Raw genomic sequence first — 14360 nt, forward strand, 5'->3', positions numbered from 1 at the left:
CACATCTTTGCTCTAGAATACTCCAGTTTCGTCAATGACCTTTTTATAATAAGACAAACTGACCTGAGAATAATACTAAGACCCACAGTTCAGTGTAAATATTATTTCTCATGATCCGAACACTATCCTTGTAATTTCAAATTATGTTAGATTTTTTTTAAAGCAGCTTCCGCAACCTTCTGGACATCTGTTTCCTCATCTGTAAAGGCTGGAATAGCTAGTCTTTAAGGACCTTTTCTGTTTTACACCACACTATGGAAATGACATGGTGTGGTGCGCAGACTCTGTAATAATCAGATTCTCCAGATTCTGTTTTCACATGAACGGTCCAACTGTGTACCCCATTCTGTATTTGTACAATTGCTTTTCTGAATCCAAATGCAGGATATAAGCATTATCTCTATTAGATTTCACTTTCTTATTTTCAGCTCCGTATTTAACTATGTTTTGGAGGAAAGCCACAGTTTTTTACTTTTCTCCAATGTGTCTGCTGCTGCTGAAGTAATTATATTTGGGGAATCAAAAGTAAGCTAAAGTGAAGGCCGGCACGCTGAAGAGAACATTACGTTTCTGAACAAACATACCTCTGTCTGGGATAAGGAGTTTGCACGGCAGTGCAAGAGGAGTAATTGAATGCTGATATACCAAAGCTGTCAAACTCCCTGAAAAAGATAAATTTAAGCATGGAGGGACAGAGGGAAGGAGGGACAGAAAGACAGAGGTGGGGGGAAGAGAGGAGAAAGAGGAAAGAAAGAAGAGGAGATAAAGAGAGTGGGGGGAGAGAGAGAGAGAGAGAAGAGAGGAAGGAGAGAGAGAAAAGAAAGGAAGAAGAGAGAGGAGAGAGGAACGAAAGACAGACAAATTAGTTCAAATTTGTATCTGATATGCAAACATACCATAACCATCTTTCTCAAAATAAAACAGGCATTTTAGAATATTCACTTTACTGGGATTAATTCTCAATTTTATTGTCTATTTGTGAAATAAAAAGTTGGTAATATTTTTTTTTTTCTGTTTGAGTTTCTTAAATGAAGATATAATGAGGACCAGTAAGATATCTAAACTTTCTACTGTGAACTGTCCCACCCTCTAGAACTAGCTTAGCTCTGGGGCTTAATGGATGGAGAGTGGCAGTTGGGGAGGGGGAAGTAGGGGATAGGAAAAATGAGAGGCAGGGAGAAGAGTGAGTCAGTTTTAAAAAAACATATGTTTTAAAAAGAAAGGTTCTCTGACATGGACAGGCAGTCAGAAAAACCCCTAACCTAAAATGTTAGGAGTTCCTATACCTCGAGAATATAATACCCAGGTTAGATACACTTCTCCAGGCAAGAAAGATGAACTTGGTTACGTTTTATTTGAGATCTTCGAGGTAATTAGAAATTGATTGGCCTATTTTGAACTGAGCTACAAAGGTTTTTCAGGAGCCTGTTGCTTTAGCCAAGAGAGATTATGAGGGACCTTACTGTGCTTTCAGAACATCTTAGCTATTCCCAGCCTTTCACAGATAGGCAGAAATATAGTCAGGTGTAATGTGATTATAAGAGATAAGAGACAGCAATGTCGAAAGCATGACTTACAGTGTCATCGCCATCATACTCTAACTTGGTCCTTTCATCAAAAGTGAGACACTGCTTGAAACACTGAATGGAAAACCTGTGTGATGCTACCTGCCCCATACTACCTGCTGACCGAGTCATTTTCATTTTTGGACATTTGGCTTTAATTGTTTGGACTCTAAAGGACCGTCTATAAAACTTTTACTGTCTTTTCCACCCAGTGCTCCCAGTTCTTTCCTCAGAGGTGAACAAGAATAAGTTAATCCCCATGGGACATGGCGGTCCTAGTGCTAAGCACAGAACAAATTAGGAATTCAATCAATCCATCATTTCTAACCAATTAAAAATGATGAAATACATAATAGGTTTTTGATGTCAGCAATTCACAAACACTAACAAGCATTCTCTGGCAAAGATTACCCTGCCAATCTGTTTCTATCTACACTACTTCATCCTTTGGTAAGGAGAAGGAGAGGGAACAAGAATTTATTAAGTGCCTACTATGTGTCAGGTACTGTGCCAGGTGCTTATCTCACTTTTTCAATCATTTATTCATTTGGCTCCTTATACTAGTCAGAACATCCATCCAACATGAATACTTAGGAATTAGACTAAAAGAAAATCAACTTATATCAGTTACAAATACAGTTAAAGCTAGATGACATGACTAACATGTAAACTATATAATCCCAGGTTTTTGTTATATTAACAGAAAACTGAACTGAAAATAGGAGATTTATGTCATCTTTTGCCACAGGCAACTTTCTGTATACTAAGTACATCTTGAGGCTGCTGGAAGGAAGGAAAAATGTTTTAAGAATGATATTTCATATCAGGGACATTCCAGGATCTGGGCAATACAAATTGACCTGGGGAGCAAAATACTACCATAGCAGTATTTGCAAATTTCATTTTGGAGACCACAGTGGTTCTCCATATGTTTTTAGGCTTTGAGGACAGTTTCCCAGGAAACTTACCAAAATATGGTTCATTTGGGCATCCCTTCAATCGTACTCCCTTAGAAGTACACTCAATCAAAAAGTGCCTGACGAGTTCATTGGCCAAATCTCCAGCTGAGGGAAAGATTAAAAAAAAAAGAATCATTAAATGAGACATTTAGGAAGAGGTAAGTGGACACAGGAAAAGGAATCTCTCCTGACAATGCATTGGTGGCAAAAGTAAACAGGCTGCCAGATAATGAATGTATTTAGTGACTATGGTCCTGGCTGGATGGAAAAAATACATTTGGATATCACAGTCTCGCAGCTATAATATTAGTGTGGAAGGCACTGAACATCTGTTGGTAGAAACTAACAAAAGCAAAGTCACCCATCAGAAAATGTCAAAGCCAGGGGGTGGGGGAGAAGGGAGGGAAGGAGAAGAAGTAATGAAAGTGGGTGAAAATTTCTAGATAGGGAATAAGATCATAAAACAAATATATGTGTATATATGTGTGTACATATACATATGTGTGTGTGTGTGTATATATATATATATACACACACACACACATACATACGTGTGTGTGTGTGTTATGTAGAGCCCCTAAAGTTCCTAACACAGGAATTAAAATGTTGTCATTCTTATTACATAAACTCAAGTACAAAGTCAAGTAGGACCTTGGGAAATAGATCTATATTTTTAACTCCCTCATTTTACAGGAATTAACCTGAGGCCTAAAAGTTGAAGTCACTTGGTTAAGGCCACACGAGTAATTAGAAGCAGATCTCGGAAATGAAATTAAAGTAAATTAAATGTATGTCTTCTGACTCTAAATCTAGTAGTCCTTCCACCATACCAGATGGCAAAGCCATTAACAATTTTTGCATTTTTTTTTTTTTGCAAACTAAGAATAGAACTCAAACCACACAATACAACATAATGTGCCACTGACTGGTAAATCATTCTGCTAAAAGAAAAATACAAAAAAAAAATAAGAACACAAAGAAAAAGAATTAGTGTTCTCTGTCTGAACACATCCAACACAAACTCTGAATATAAAATGGCAATTTCGAGACGTTGTGGTGAAGCCTGGGGAAATAAAGGGACTAGTTTGGAGAGAAGCAATAAAAAAAAAATCATAAACATAGGAAGATGTCAGCTACACCAAATAGCAGGGGATAAAAAAAGCCAATGCTACAAAAACCAAAAGAGAGTTAGAGTCCTGGTTGGGATGCCAGTGGTAAGAAGTAACAACTTCACATCAAAGTGACTGGGGATCACACAGAGAGAGGGACTCAATTGGGAGCGGAGTGGTATCTTCCTCCAGTCTGTTTCCATGGTATTTAATGTTGTTATGATGACTCACTATGCACATTAGCTAGTTTTAGGGAGCCTTCCAACCCTCTTCTTGGATCTTGAAATCCTACTGCCAGACCAAGGATATAGCTGATGGCAGAGTAGCCAAGACTTCATTTCAGCCAACAGACAAAGTCAAAGCAGCCACTGTTTTGCATCCATTGATTTTCCTAGGTTTCTTCTTAAAAATATCCTATATTTTGTTACCTTAAGGCTAACAATGACACCAAAGGTAGCGAGAGAGGAAAAATAGGCATAAGCATACAGTGACCAAGGAAGGCCTGTTCTCTTTAAAGTAACCTAAGGAAAAAATGGAATTATGGATATTTTTATATATTACCACCTGAATTTCTAAACAGACTAATGAATTCCATAGGTTCTTTCTTTATTTGTTCTTCAGTGATAATATGCCCATATGTACACATATATGTAATATATATGCACACTCACATATATATGTATATGTATGCATACATTTATACATGTGTGCTCTAGACTAGAACCTAAGAAGCCACAGAAAATGTGTAAGTCTCCATTCATTTTTTAAAAATAAGATATTTAATTAAAAACTTTATGTTAAACCTCAATATACCCAATTCTACTTTTTTTCTATTTACCTTTAAATTAACTGATTTCAACACATGAAATAGGTGAACCAATCTTGTCTACTGATTTCTCTAAACTGGAATATAATATTCTATTACATTACTATATTACCATTTACTTAACCAATCCTTTATTATTGTATATTTTGGTTGCTTCTACTTTTTTGCAATTAAAATAATGCTAACAAAATTTTAAGAACTTTTTAATGGAAGGTGGAAAGAAATTCAAAACTTTCAGGATATCTTTTCAACAATGGCATCTTTAGGCCAAAGGGTTTTATTTTTTTTAAATAACTTTTACTCCACACACCTTGGTTGTTCTCCAAAGTTTCTACTAGTTTGCAAAAGCACCAGATGAAAGTATGTACAGTATCAGTTTTTTCACAAACCTGACAGCACTGGCTTAGGTTGTTTTTAATTATTTTTGGCAATGTGATAGGTACAAAATGGTAGATCAAAATTGTCTTAGTTTGTAGTTATTAATGAGGTTGTGTGTTTCCACTACCCCTCATCTCCCCATCATCAATCAATGAGCATTTCTTAAGTGCTTACTGTATGCAAGGTACTGTGCTAAGCTCTGGGGATAAAAGAAAAAGCCAAATAATTTGTGTCCTCAAGGAGTTTATATTCTAAAAGGGGAGACTACATATATAAGTTGAGAACTTGAAAAAAAAAACTCATATTCTTTGAAAATGTATCCACTCACAACTGGGAGCTAAATTTGTTAATTTTTAACATTTCCATATGTATATGTGTATACACACATACACACACACCCCAAATTTGCATCTCGTATTTGCTTAAAATTTTTCAATATGCTGTTTTTTTTAACGACTTTACTTGTATAAAAATGTTTTATTTTAATGCAGACAAATGCACAAATTGTGTTTCCCTAATAATTCTATATATTTATTGGAAGAGAAAAAATAAGTCATTTCTGCTCCAGAACTTAATCCTTATTCCTGCTTAATATGAAAACCATCATGCGGCATATTTTGAATTTAATCAGCTCAATTCAACTAGTATTTATTCAGCACTTTGCCCAGATAATATTTTCGCCACCTTCCTCGAAGGGTTGTTTTCACGAAAGTAGTTTATAAGCCTTAAACTATTACAGAAATGTGAGTTATTAATGATATTCAAAGTCCTTCACATGTAATTCAAAAATCTCCAGGTCTGGGCTGAAATGTCCTTTCAAACATTATCTCCCACAGCACCTCTTTTCTCTATTTAATTCTGACAATTCAAAGTCTCCCTAACTTTTCTGTCTCTGCTTTTCTCCATACTATTTCCTTCACCTGGGATGCTCCCCCTGGTGTTATAGCGCCATCACTAGCTATCCAAATATTAGACATTTTTCCAGAGATCCACCCTCCCTCCACCTCATGAAGCATTTCCTGATCCCCCCCAATTTGAGCTTTGGTCAAAAGGGCATATTTAATTTATTCTTTTAAGGAAGAACATGTCCTGAATTAATGGATGTGTGAGCAAAAACTCACCTGAATAGCAATACCTATGCATTATTAAACTATGCTTCCCACCCTCCCCTTGTCAACTAGTTACAAGAGACTTCCCAATGCCCACATCTTGGCTGTTGGCTTTATAATCTACTCTTCCTTCCATTTTCCACCTCTAAATTGTGAAAACAATCAATACTTCTATGGCTACTGGAAGGGTTGTATCATTTCCTATGGTTCTACTAACTAACCTCTAACTTTCTAAATCACAACTCATCTCTTTGGCCAACACTCTCCATTATGTATTGTCTCTCCCTATTGATAGAATGTAAGCTGGTGGATTTAGCTCTGCTTCCATATTGGTATCCCCACTGGTTAACACAGTAAGCTTAATAAATGCTTTTCATTTATTCCCTCATTCTATTCAAGTAAAGATTCCTTTTTGTAACTAAAATTATTCCACTGTTAGCTTGTAGTGCTTGGTAAAAATTGATTTTTAAATGTTGGAGGTTTATAGATGCATGCTATTTGAGTATTAGAAGTGTATTTGAGAATTTTTTGGAAACATGGAGGAGAACTCAGGTCTCACAGCCATCTCCTGGAGTTACAACAGCCCCAACTGGAACATCTTATTTAGACACTAATTATATATTGGAAGACAGATCTTTTGAGTAAATCTCATTCTTGTTGCTTGGATCAGTGAGGCAGGGGTAAGTAAACTGAGACTATAGAGGAAAAAAAAGTTTAGTTTATGAAAATACATTAACAGTGCAGATTCTTTATAACTCAAAGGTCCCTTAATATTATAGCACTGTCTCAACAAAACAAATACAAATATAAATAAATCCTCCAGGAATGCTAAAGTAAAATACTCATTATATCATCTACCTGAGAGGAAAAACCAGCAGATGCATGAAAAGGACACCAAATTTAACCATGAGATTTGAGTGGCTCTGAGTTAGACACAGATTTTAGATGCTATAATTGCTTCTACATGGGACAGTGCCTTGGACCCCACCACCCAAGCCACCCTAAGTAACTATTTCCTTTGTAAATGAGACACAATACCTTTCTTATTAAGTTGCAGGACTGAAGGAGGAGGCGTAGCAACCTTCATGGCCAGGCCGTAGGCTCCCCGGAAAGAGTGGCTGTCCCGAACAATGAAGGAGCCTGGTTCTTTATCCTTCAGCATGGCGATAGCTGCAGGGACCATGGCAAGGAATAAAGAGATACATGTTGGCAGTCACGGACAAAGAGCCTCTTCTCTATGGCCCCATTATAACATAAGCAATGACCCCTCTCACTCTCTCCTTTCCAGTACAGTTTCAGTTCAGCCTATTTTAGCTGCTCGGCAGTAACTATGACTTTTAAAAGAGTATATCCTGCTTTTCTCCTGTTCTCTTGGAAGAAAGAGTAGAGTGGATTCCTATGTTGGCATGCCTGGCTTCCTATTCTAGGCACATAGACCTACATTCCACGTACTGCCATGTAATGAAGAGAAGATGTTTTTCAAAAAATACTGTGGTATGTGTAATGTTTTCAGGTGAAGAAGTGATGGGAGTGATGAAAGGAGAAGATATATTTCTCATCTGGGATGGGGAGAGGGTCTAAAATATAGAGACACATAAAAATACCCACTCTGAATTGTATAACAAAGCATGGAGCATATAGCACGTTGGCTCTATTACTCAGACAAGTTTATAAGGTATTTAACTAATATTAACTATTATTCAGAAATAAAAGCCCCATCAAACACGTTAGACCTTTTACTCAAATATTTGAAACTCACAAGGACTGCCTACACTGGATAGAAAGAGGAAAAAAAAATTTTTAAAAAGATGATTTAATTCAAGTTTCTCATCGCATATGCTGATCAGAGAGCCAGTAGTAAGGTTTATAATGCCTTGATTCAGGACAGATTTCTAAAGAGATATTCAAAATCATCTTCCCAATTTTGCACCCACAAACTCTTAATACTTGTGAAAGTCAGAAAAAGAGATTTAGAACGGAAACATTTCTCTTTCTCATCTGATGATCTGTCTGAAGTGAACTAAAAGATAAGACACAAAAATCAAGAAGATGTAGCCATGCCTCATGCAAATCATGTGTCCATGATAGCTGACCTTAAATAACTGAGTAATAAACACCAACATTAAAGCAAGACATCTTTTCTTATTGATTTAAATAAAATTTATAAATAATAAATAACAAACTTTATATTATTAATATTTGTTTATAAAATAAATATTTATTATTAATTAAAATTATCTTTTTAATTTACTTAACCTGGAGTTGCATGAAAATGAAGAGAAGTAGAGAGAGAGAGTGAGTGAGAGTGAGTGAGTGTGTGTGTGTGTGTGTGTGTGTGTGTGTGTGTGTATTGGGTTGGGTCAGAGAGGAAATCAAAAACCTTGGTATGCTCTTAATGATAAAGCAAAACAAAATAGGAGCACCTATACCACTCATTCCTCATGTCCCTGGGCTGAATGCTGGCTGAGGTTGGGGAGCTAAGTTTAAGATGGCCTAGCCAAGCTCACCACTGAGGAGTGGAAACAAATTTAGTCCTGACTCAGGGAACACATTTCAACTCGAATTTATTACTTTTTCTTTAAAATGTGAGAGAGAGAGAGAGAGAGAGAGAGAGAGAGAGAGAACATAGTTTGACAAGCAATCCTAACCTCATGCATATAATGGCATGCCATTTGAGCCAATTAGCAAAAGTGGTGGTGGCAGGTACAGAACTAAACCAGCTTTGCTGCAATAAAAACATCGATTGGATAGTAAATACTTGGAAGACCCAGCAGGGATTGTCAGTGTGAGTGACATGATAGACTCAAATTACTGTGTGATGCCTCAAAAAAAAATTTCAGAATTAAATACCATAATCTTTTTACTTGCCTGTGGAAATCTGAGCTTTTTTCAGTTTTGAACAAAAATGTGTGTCGTATAGATATTAACTATTCTTTAAAAAATTTATAGGATTCTCCTGTAAATCCATCTGAACTAAGGGTTCTGTTCTTTGGTAGCCCATTGAAAGAGAGTTTAAAAGTAGTTATTCACAGCTGGTCTTTTATGGAATTGGATTGTTTAAATTGGTTAGCTGGCTTCACTTAATTTTTTTTTTAATTTGTAGCTAAGTTTTCTGTAGCTCAGTTTTACTGGCATGTGATTTGATTAAAAAAAGGTTCTGAATATGATTTTTCCTATCTTCTCTGTCGTCATTTCATCTTCATTCTAAATTTTATCCATTAGATTTTTTTCTCTTTTTTAATAAGTTTAAAATAATAACAATAATACCTATTACCATTAACATCTGGATAGCAGTTACTAGTTGTGCCAGGCACTGTGCTAAGTGCATTACATTTATTATCACTTTTGGTGCACATAACTTTGGGAGGTAGGTGGAAGCATATACTGTTACTATTCCCATTTTACAAATGAGCAAACTAAGGCAAACAGGGACTAAGTGACTTGCCCGGGGTCACACAGCAGGTAAATGTCTGAAGACGGATTTGAACTTGGGTTTGCCTGACTGCAGGTCCAATGCTCTATCCACTGTGCCACCTAGTTGCTCCTAGCTATAGTTTTACTGATTTTCTAAGTTTCTTCAACAGAGCAGTTTTTAGTTTTTTGTCAGTTTTCTCATTGTTTCTCAATTTATCTATTTCTCTAATTTTCAAAATTTCTTTTGAAGTTGTTGATTCTCCAATTGTATGTTTCAGAGTTGGGAATCTGATCTTGGTTTTTACAGATTCCTGTTTTTTTTAATAAAACAGAGCTATTTCAAAGCTCAGATTCCAGGTGTATAGGACAGGAGATCTACTGTTTGTTCCCACCATCGAGTATTTTACATATGACCCAAATATGTAGACTTGAACTTGATTGAGCATGGAGGTAGGCAGGAGGGGAATGAGAGAAAACACCTTTATCACACAAGTACTAGAGGGGCCATGGTATCATTTTAGATGGATTTTCTTCCACCAGAAATACCTTTAAGAGACCCACAAATTAAAACTGTAAAATAGAAGCATTTTAAATGAACTTCTTAATCCTCTTTATCTAAGACAACACTCTATCTCTACACTGTCACTCTTTTAAATGGCTCTCCATATCATATGATCCAATGCATACGGGAGGCAAACAAAAGTCTGAACAAAAATAAGATTTCCTTCTTTTTCTACCTTCTCAGATGCTTTCATCTGCAAACTCAACAAATCACTATATATTTATATTTTATATTTTTTTCATTGTCCATTGACTAGGGATTTGCCAAATGAAAAGCAGAAGAGATATACTTCACTCCACTCCTTCACTGTTTCTCCTTAGGTTTCATGACAATAATGATGACTAACATTTATTTATTTAAGATTTGCCAAGCACTTTAAAGAGAAAGAAACTAAGCCCAAGAGAGGGTGAGGGACCTGCCCAGTGTCACATAGCTAGCAAGTCTCTGAGGGACATTTGAACTCAGATCTTCCTGACTTCAAATTCAGCACACTAATAATAGCTCTACCTTGCTGTCCCTAGGTAACTCTTCTAGAAAAAGGCAAAATCTTTGCAAATGCCAAACCTCTGGCAAGGAAAAAAAAAGTTAGTTTTTTGTTTGCCAGTAGGCTAAAGCTACCGTAGTACTGATCAAAAAATTAATACATAGTCTAAGCCAGTGCTTCTTAAACTGTGGGTCTCAACCCCATATGGGATTGCAGAAAAATTTGGTAACAGTAAAAGGTTTCTGAATGCGCAATGACCAAAAATTGATTAAAAGTCAAATGTGTAATGATTCTGAGGCGTTTTTGGCAGCGCTTGCCAACGTTACATCATGCAACTTCTCTGCAGCCTTGATTCTGAACACAAAGCATGCGCACTTTGCCCTGATCATGCCCTCAGGCCACACAAAGCCAATGAATGCTGCCAAAAGGCAAAAGGGATAGCCAGTGGAAAAAGTTTAAGAAGCCCTGGTCTAAGTTATAGTCATATTTTCAGGGATTCTGTTAGTTTTCAGCAGAGTCTAAAGACAGGGCCATGCATGCAGTGAAAAATTTAAAATTCTAAAAAGGAAGATGAGCTAAAACTACAAATAATCTACCAGATTTAAAAAAAAAAAAACAAATCACATCTACATGGTGTTCTACAGTTGGAAAATGATTTACACACAATCTTAAGTTCATCCAAAAGACAATCCTGTCAATTACATACCACCACAAGAAGTATTTTCCCCATTTTACAAGTGAGAGGTCAAAAGACTTGCCAATGGTCAATACAGCTATTTAAATGTCAGAGCTGGGAGACGGTTCAGTGGGAAGGGTACTGCTCTGAGTTCAAATCTGCCTCTGATGCTGAATACCTGTGTGACTCTGGCCAAGTCATTAACCTCCCTGGGCCTCAGTGAAATGAGGTGGTTGAACTTGATGGCCTCTGAGACTCCTTCTGGCTATGATTCCATGATTCTATGACCCCAAGTGTTCTGATGTCTAGAGCAAGGCTCTTTATACTCCCCAGGGGTGCCCCCTCCACATGAATGCAAGGTATCAAGACAATAAATCCACAGCTTTATTAGGAATACTTATACATAAACCTTTCAAACTTCAATATAAACATATGTGGGCTTGCTGGGGATATAGTCCCATATTTCCAATTAGATCATATGCCAAAAATAAAACAAATGCATATGACTCCTCCATCCTCAACCCAAAGTATGCATTTTGGCTAAATACTTCAGGAAGAAAAAAAATGAAATTAAAAAGCATTCTTTTCTGCATCTCCTCTTTTTCTTAAAAAAAAAAAGTTAAGGAAAACTGGTCAAAATATAAATGAATAGTTGGGTAGAGATAGACCTAAAAAATGATAGGAGTGGATCCACTGACCACAATTATTAGCTATTTCAGCATCAGAAGCTAGAAGGTCTCATGGTCTCCTGGGGACTCAAAGACTGGTTCATGGGGCAGAAGTCTGTATAACATATGCACATTACTCTTGCCTACTGCTCCTGGCACATTCTCTCTCTCATTAGTGCTAAGCTTTCTAATAAAAGTTTAAAGATAATAGCATTTTCCCCTAGGGTAGCACAATAAAATGTAGTCCATGTTCTAATTAAACCAAGCCTAATTAAATCCACGTTAAGGAATCCTAACTTGGTTTTCAGATGCCCAAAGGCTAAGACTTTTCTCCTCTTTTCCTGTAGCTCCAAATTAAGCCAGGCTCTGCCACCAAAGATTTTGAATGTAGACAATTGGTATTTCTTGTCTTTAATGCCATACCTTGCTCTCTTGAAATATCTGCCTTGTACCAGAACTTGGATGTGTCTTGAACAAATTTCACAGTCACATGTTTATCAGTTGGATTTTCTGCAAAACCAAATTAGAAAGAAGTCATTGCAAAGGTCACTTCCTGCTGTAACTTCTCGCCTCAGTCAATAAGGTTCTGATTAACCAGGAATTTAGAGTTCAACCACTGGGTGGTGGGGGCAGCAGAGGGAAAGGGGGAGGAAAGAATACCACAATTCAAACGAGAGTCTTGGGGGAAGTATGAAATATTTTAAGAACACAAAATAAACAAACCAGCATACTCTGATTAGGAGTTTGCAAGGAGACCATTAAAAAGCTTTTTTGAAACTATAAAACTTGAAAATATGCACTCAGAAACTTCTAAGGACAGGACAATGATTTCCCCCCAAAGGCAAAAGGAATGACTAAGAAAATCAGTGTTACCTACGCCTGCCATGAATCTAACTTGTAGGTATGCAGAAGTCAGAATAGGTTAATAGGAAGTCTTTTGGATCATTCTTTGCTGGTGGGTTGGCACCAGAGCAAGAAATACAGTTATATCCATTTGACACTGTCCCAAAGCTTCCTAGTAATCTGGGCTGTTGTTTTTAAGACTAATTTACACAAGAGCCAGTGAATGCATTTCTGTTTTTAATAAACATTCAAGTTATCATTACAAAAAGCTAATTAAACTAAGCTCTGAAGACCAAGTCATACTCAATTTTCAGAGATTACTGATCATTTGATGTAAAACATTATCACCTACCTGGTAAAGGGGAGGTGCCTAAAACTTTAGAAAAGTCTGGAAGGACATTTGGGAAAGGGATGCTGATTGTACTCCCACTATGGGGGCTGGAGAAGCCACTGGAAGATGGAGAGATGGAACCAAAGGAGCGGTCTCCTTCAGATGTCCTCTTCTTCTCTGGAAGGGGTGGTTGTGAATGTAGGGATAAGCTTGCATGCTGCAGGACTGGACTGTGCTGACTGCTGTGTCCAGGGGCCACTGTGAGAAAACTATGGGGTAGGAAGCCATTGTCAACAACTCCCGCCAGTGGGGCAATTGGTGGTTTAGATGCTCCATTGGAATTAGTCAGTAAGGTCCCTGGCTTTTCGTCAGGCTGGAGGCTATTGCCAATGCTAGGCACACCAAAGTTTAGGTAGGCCCGGCCACTTGGGTTGCCCAGAATTTCTTGGGACTGTTCTGCTGGTGAGTTTTCATGATTGTTTAGATTCGAAACCTGCAGCTCCGAAGGTGGGAAATGAGACAAGAGCGAGGAATCTGGTACTGCGCTGGAAAACTCTGAACCCACAAGGAAGCCAGTGGGTCGGCTGCTCCCCATCATTGACAGTTGTGGTGAGAGGGTAGACTTGGGACTGCTCTCTAGCCATTGGTGCTCTGCTGTGGAAGGACTATTTGAAAAGAAAACAAAAGAACCAGTAAAATGAAGAAAATGTGGCAGCACCACATGCAGTAGAAAAAGAAATTTGAATGTTAGAAGGAATCTCAGCGGCCAACTAGTTCAACTAGTAAGCCAAAGGGATCCTCACTGTAACAGACTCAGCCAACCAGCTTCTAAGGAAGGTGACTGGACCACCTCTTGAGGCAGTCTATTCTATTTTTGAACAAATACAAGTGCTAAGAAATTTTTCCTCATAATCTTGCCTAAACTGCAACTCTAATATTATTTCCCTAATGCAAATCCTTCAAATATTCCATCATCATCAACTGAATAAAGCTCAAATGACTTAGCCTGGCACTTAATTTTATCTATAACATGGCCAACTCTCGCATTCCCATACTTATGTCCCAGTGTACCTTCATGTTCCCTGTGTTCCAGCCAAACTTATGGCTTCTCAGACATACCCAAGCTTTCCTGGTTCTGGACTTTGCTCAGACCATTCCTCTGTCCAAGAATGACTTCCTTGGTCATTTTTGTTGCTGAAATCCTTTGCACTTTCTCTAAGACATATTCCATAATCCTCATATCCAGAAGGTAACCTCGCTTTTCTAAATTCCCATAATCCCCTGTACTTTTATTAAACCCTAGTAAAATGTTACGTGCCATGCTCATTTTTTTAAAGTTTCTTATTTCTACTTTGAGATGGTAAATTCTTGGAGGCTGGATGGAGGGGGGCGGCATCATATTCATTTTTAAAAACTTTTTAGTTATTTCTTTTTGT

General features: G+C 37.3%; 1 protein-coding gene across 4 annotated transcripts in view; it reads right to left on the bottom strand.

The window, feature by feature from the left end:
* Nucleotides 1–14360, bottom strand: part of TNS3 (tensin 3) — a 424477-nt gene that overhangs the window by 23967 nt on the left and 386150 nt on the right. For all 4 annotated transcript variants that reach the window (XM_036738320.1, XM_036738321.1, XM_036738322.1 and 1 more), the window contains 5 exons: nucleotides 12946–13589; nucleotides 12174–12260; nucleotides 6985–7116; nucleotides 2534–2629; nucleotides 585–662 (listed from right to left, as the gene is read on the bottom strand). In XM_036738320.1, coding sequence (XP_036594215.1) covers nucleotides 585–662; nucleotides 2534–2629; nucleotides 6985–7116; nucleotides 12174–12260; nucleotides 12946–13589 — 1037 coding nt within the window. The remainder of the gene's footprint in view (nucleotides 1–584; nucleotides 663–2533; nucleotides 2630–6984; nucleotides 7117–12173; nucleotides 12261–12945; nucleotides 13590–14360) is intronic.

Source organism: Trichosurus vulpecula, chromosome 9 (assembly GCF_011100635.1).
Source record: "Trichosurus vulpecula isolate mTriVul1 chromosome 9, mTriVul1.pri, whole genome shotgun sequence".
Classification (NCBI taxonomy): domain Eukaryota; kingdom Metazoa; phylum Chordata; class Mammalia; order Diprotodontia; family Phalangeridae; genus Trichosurus; species Trichosurus vulpecula.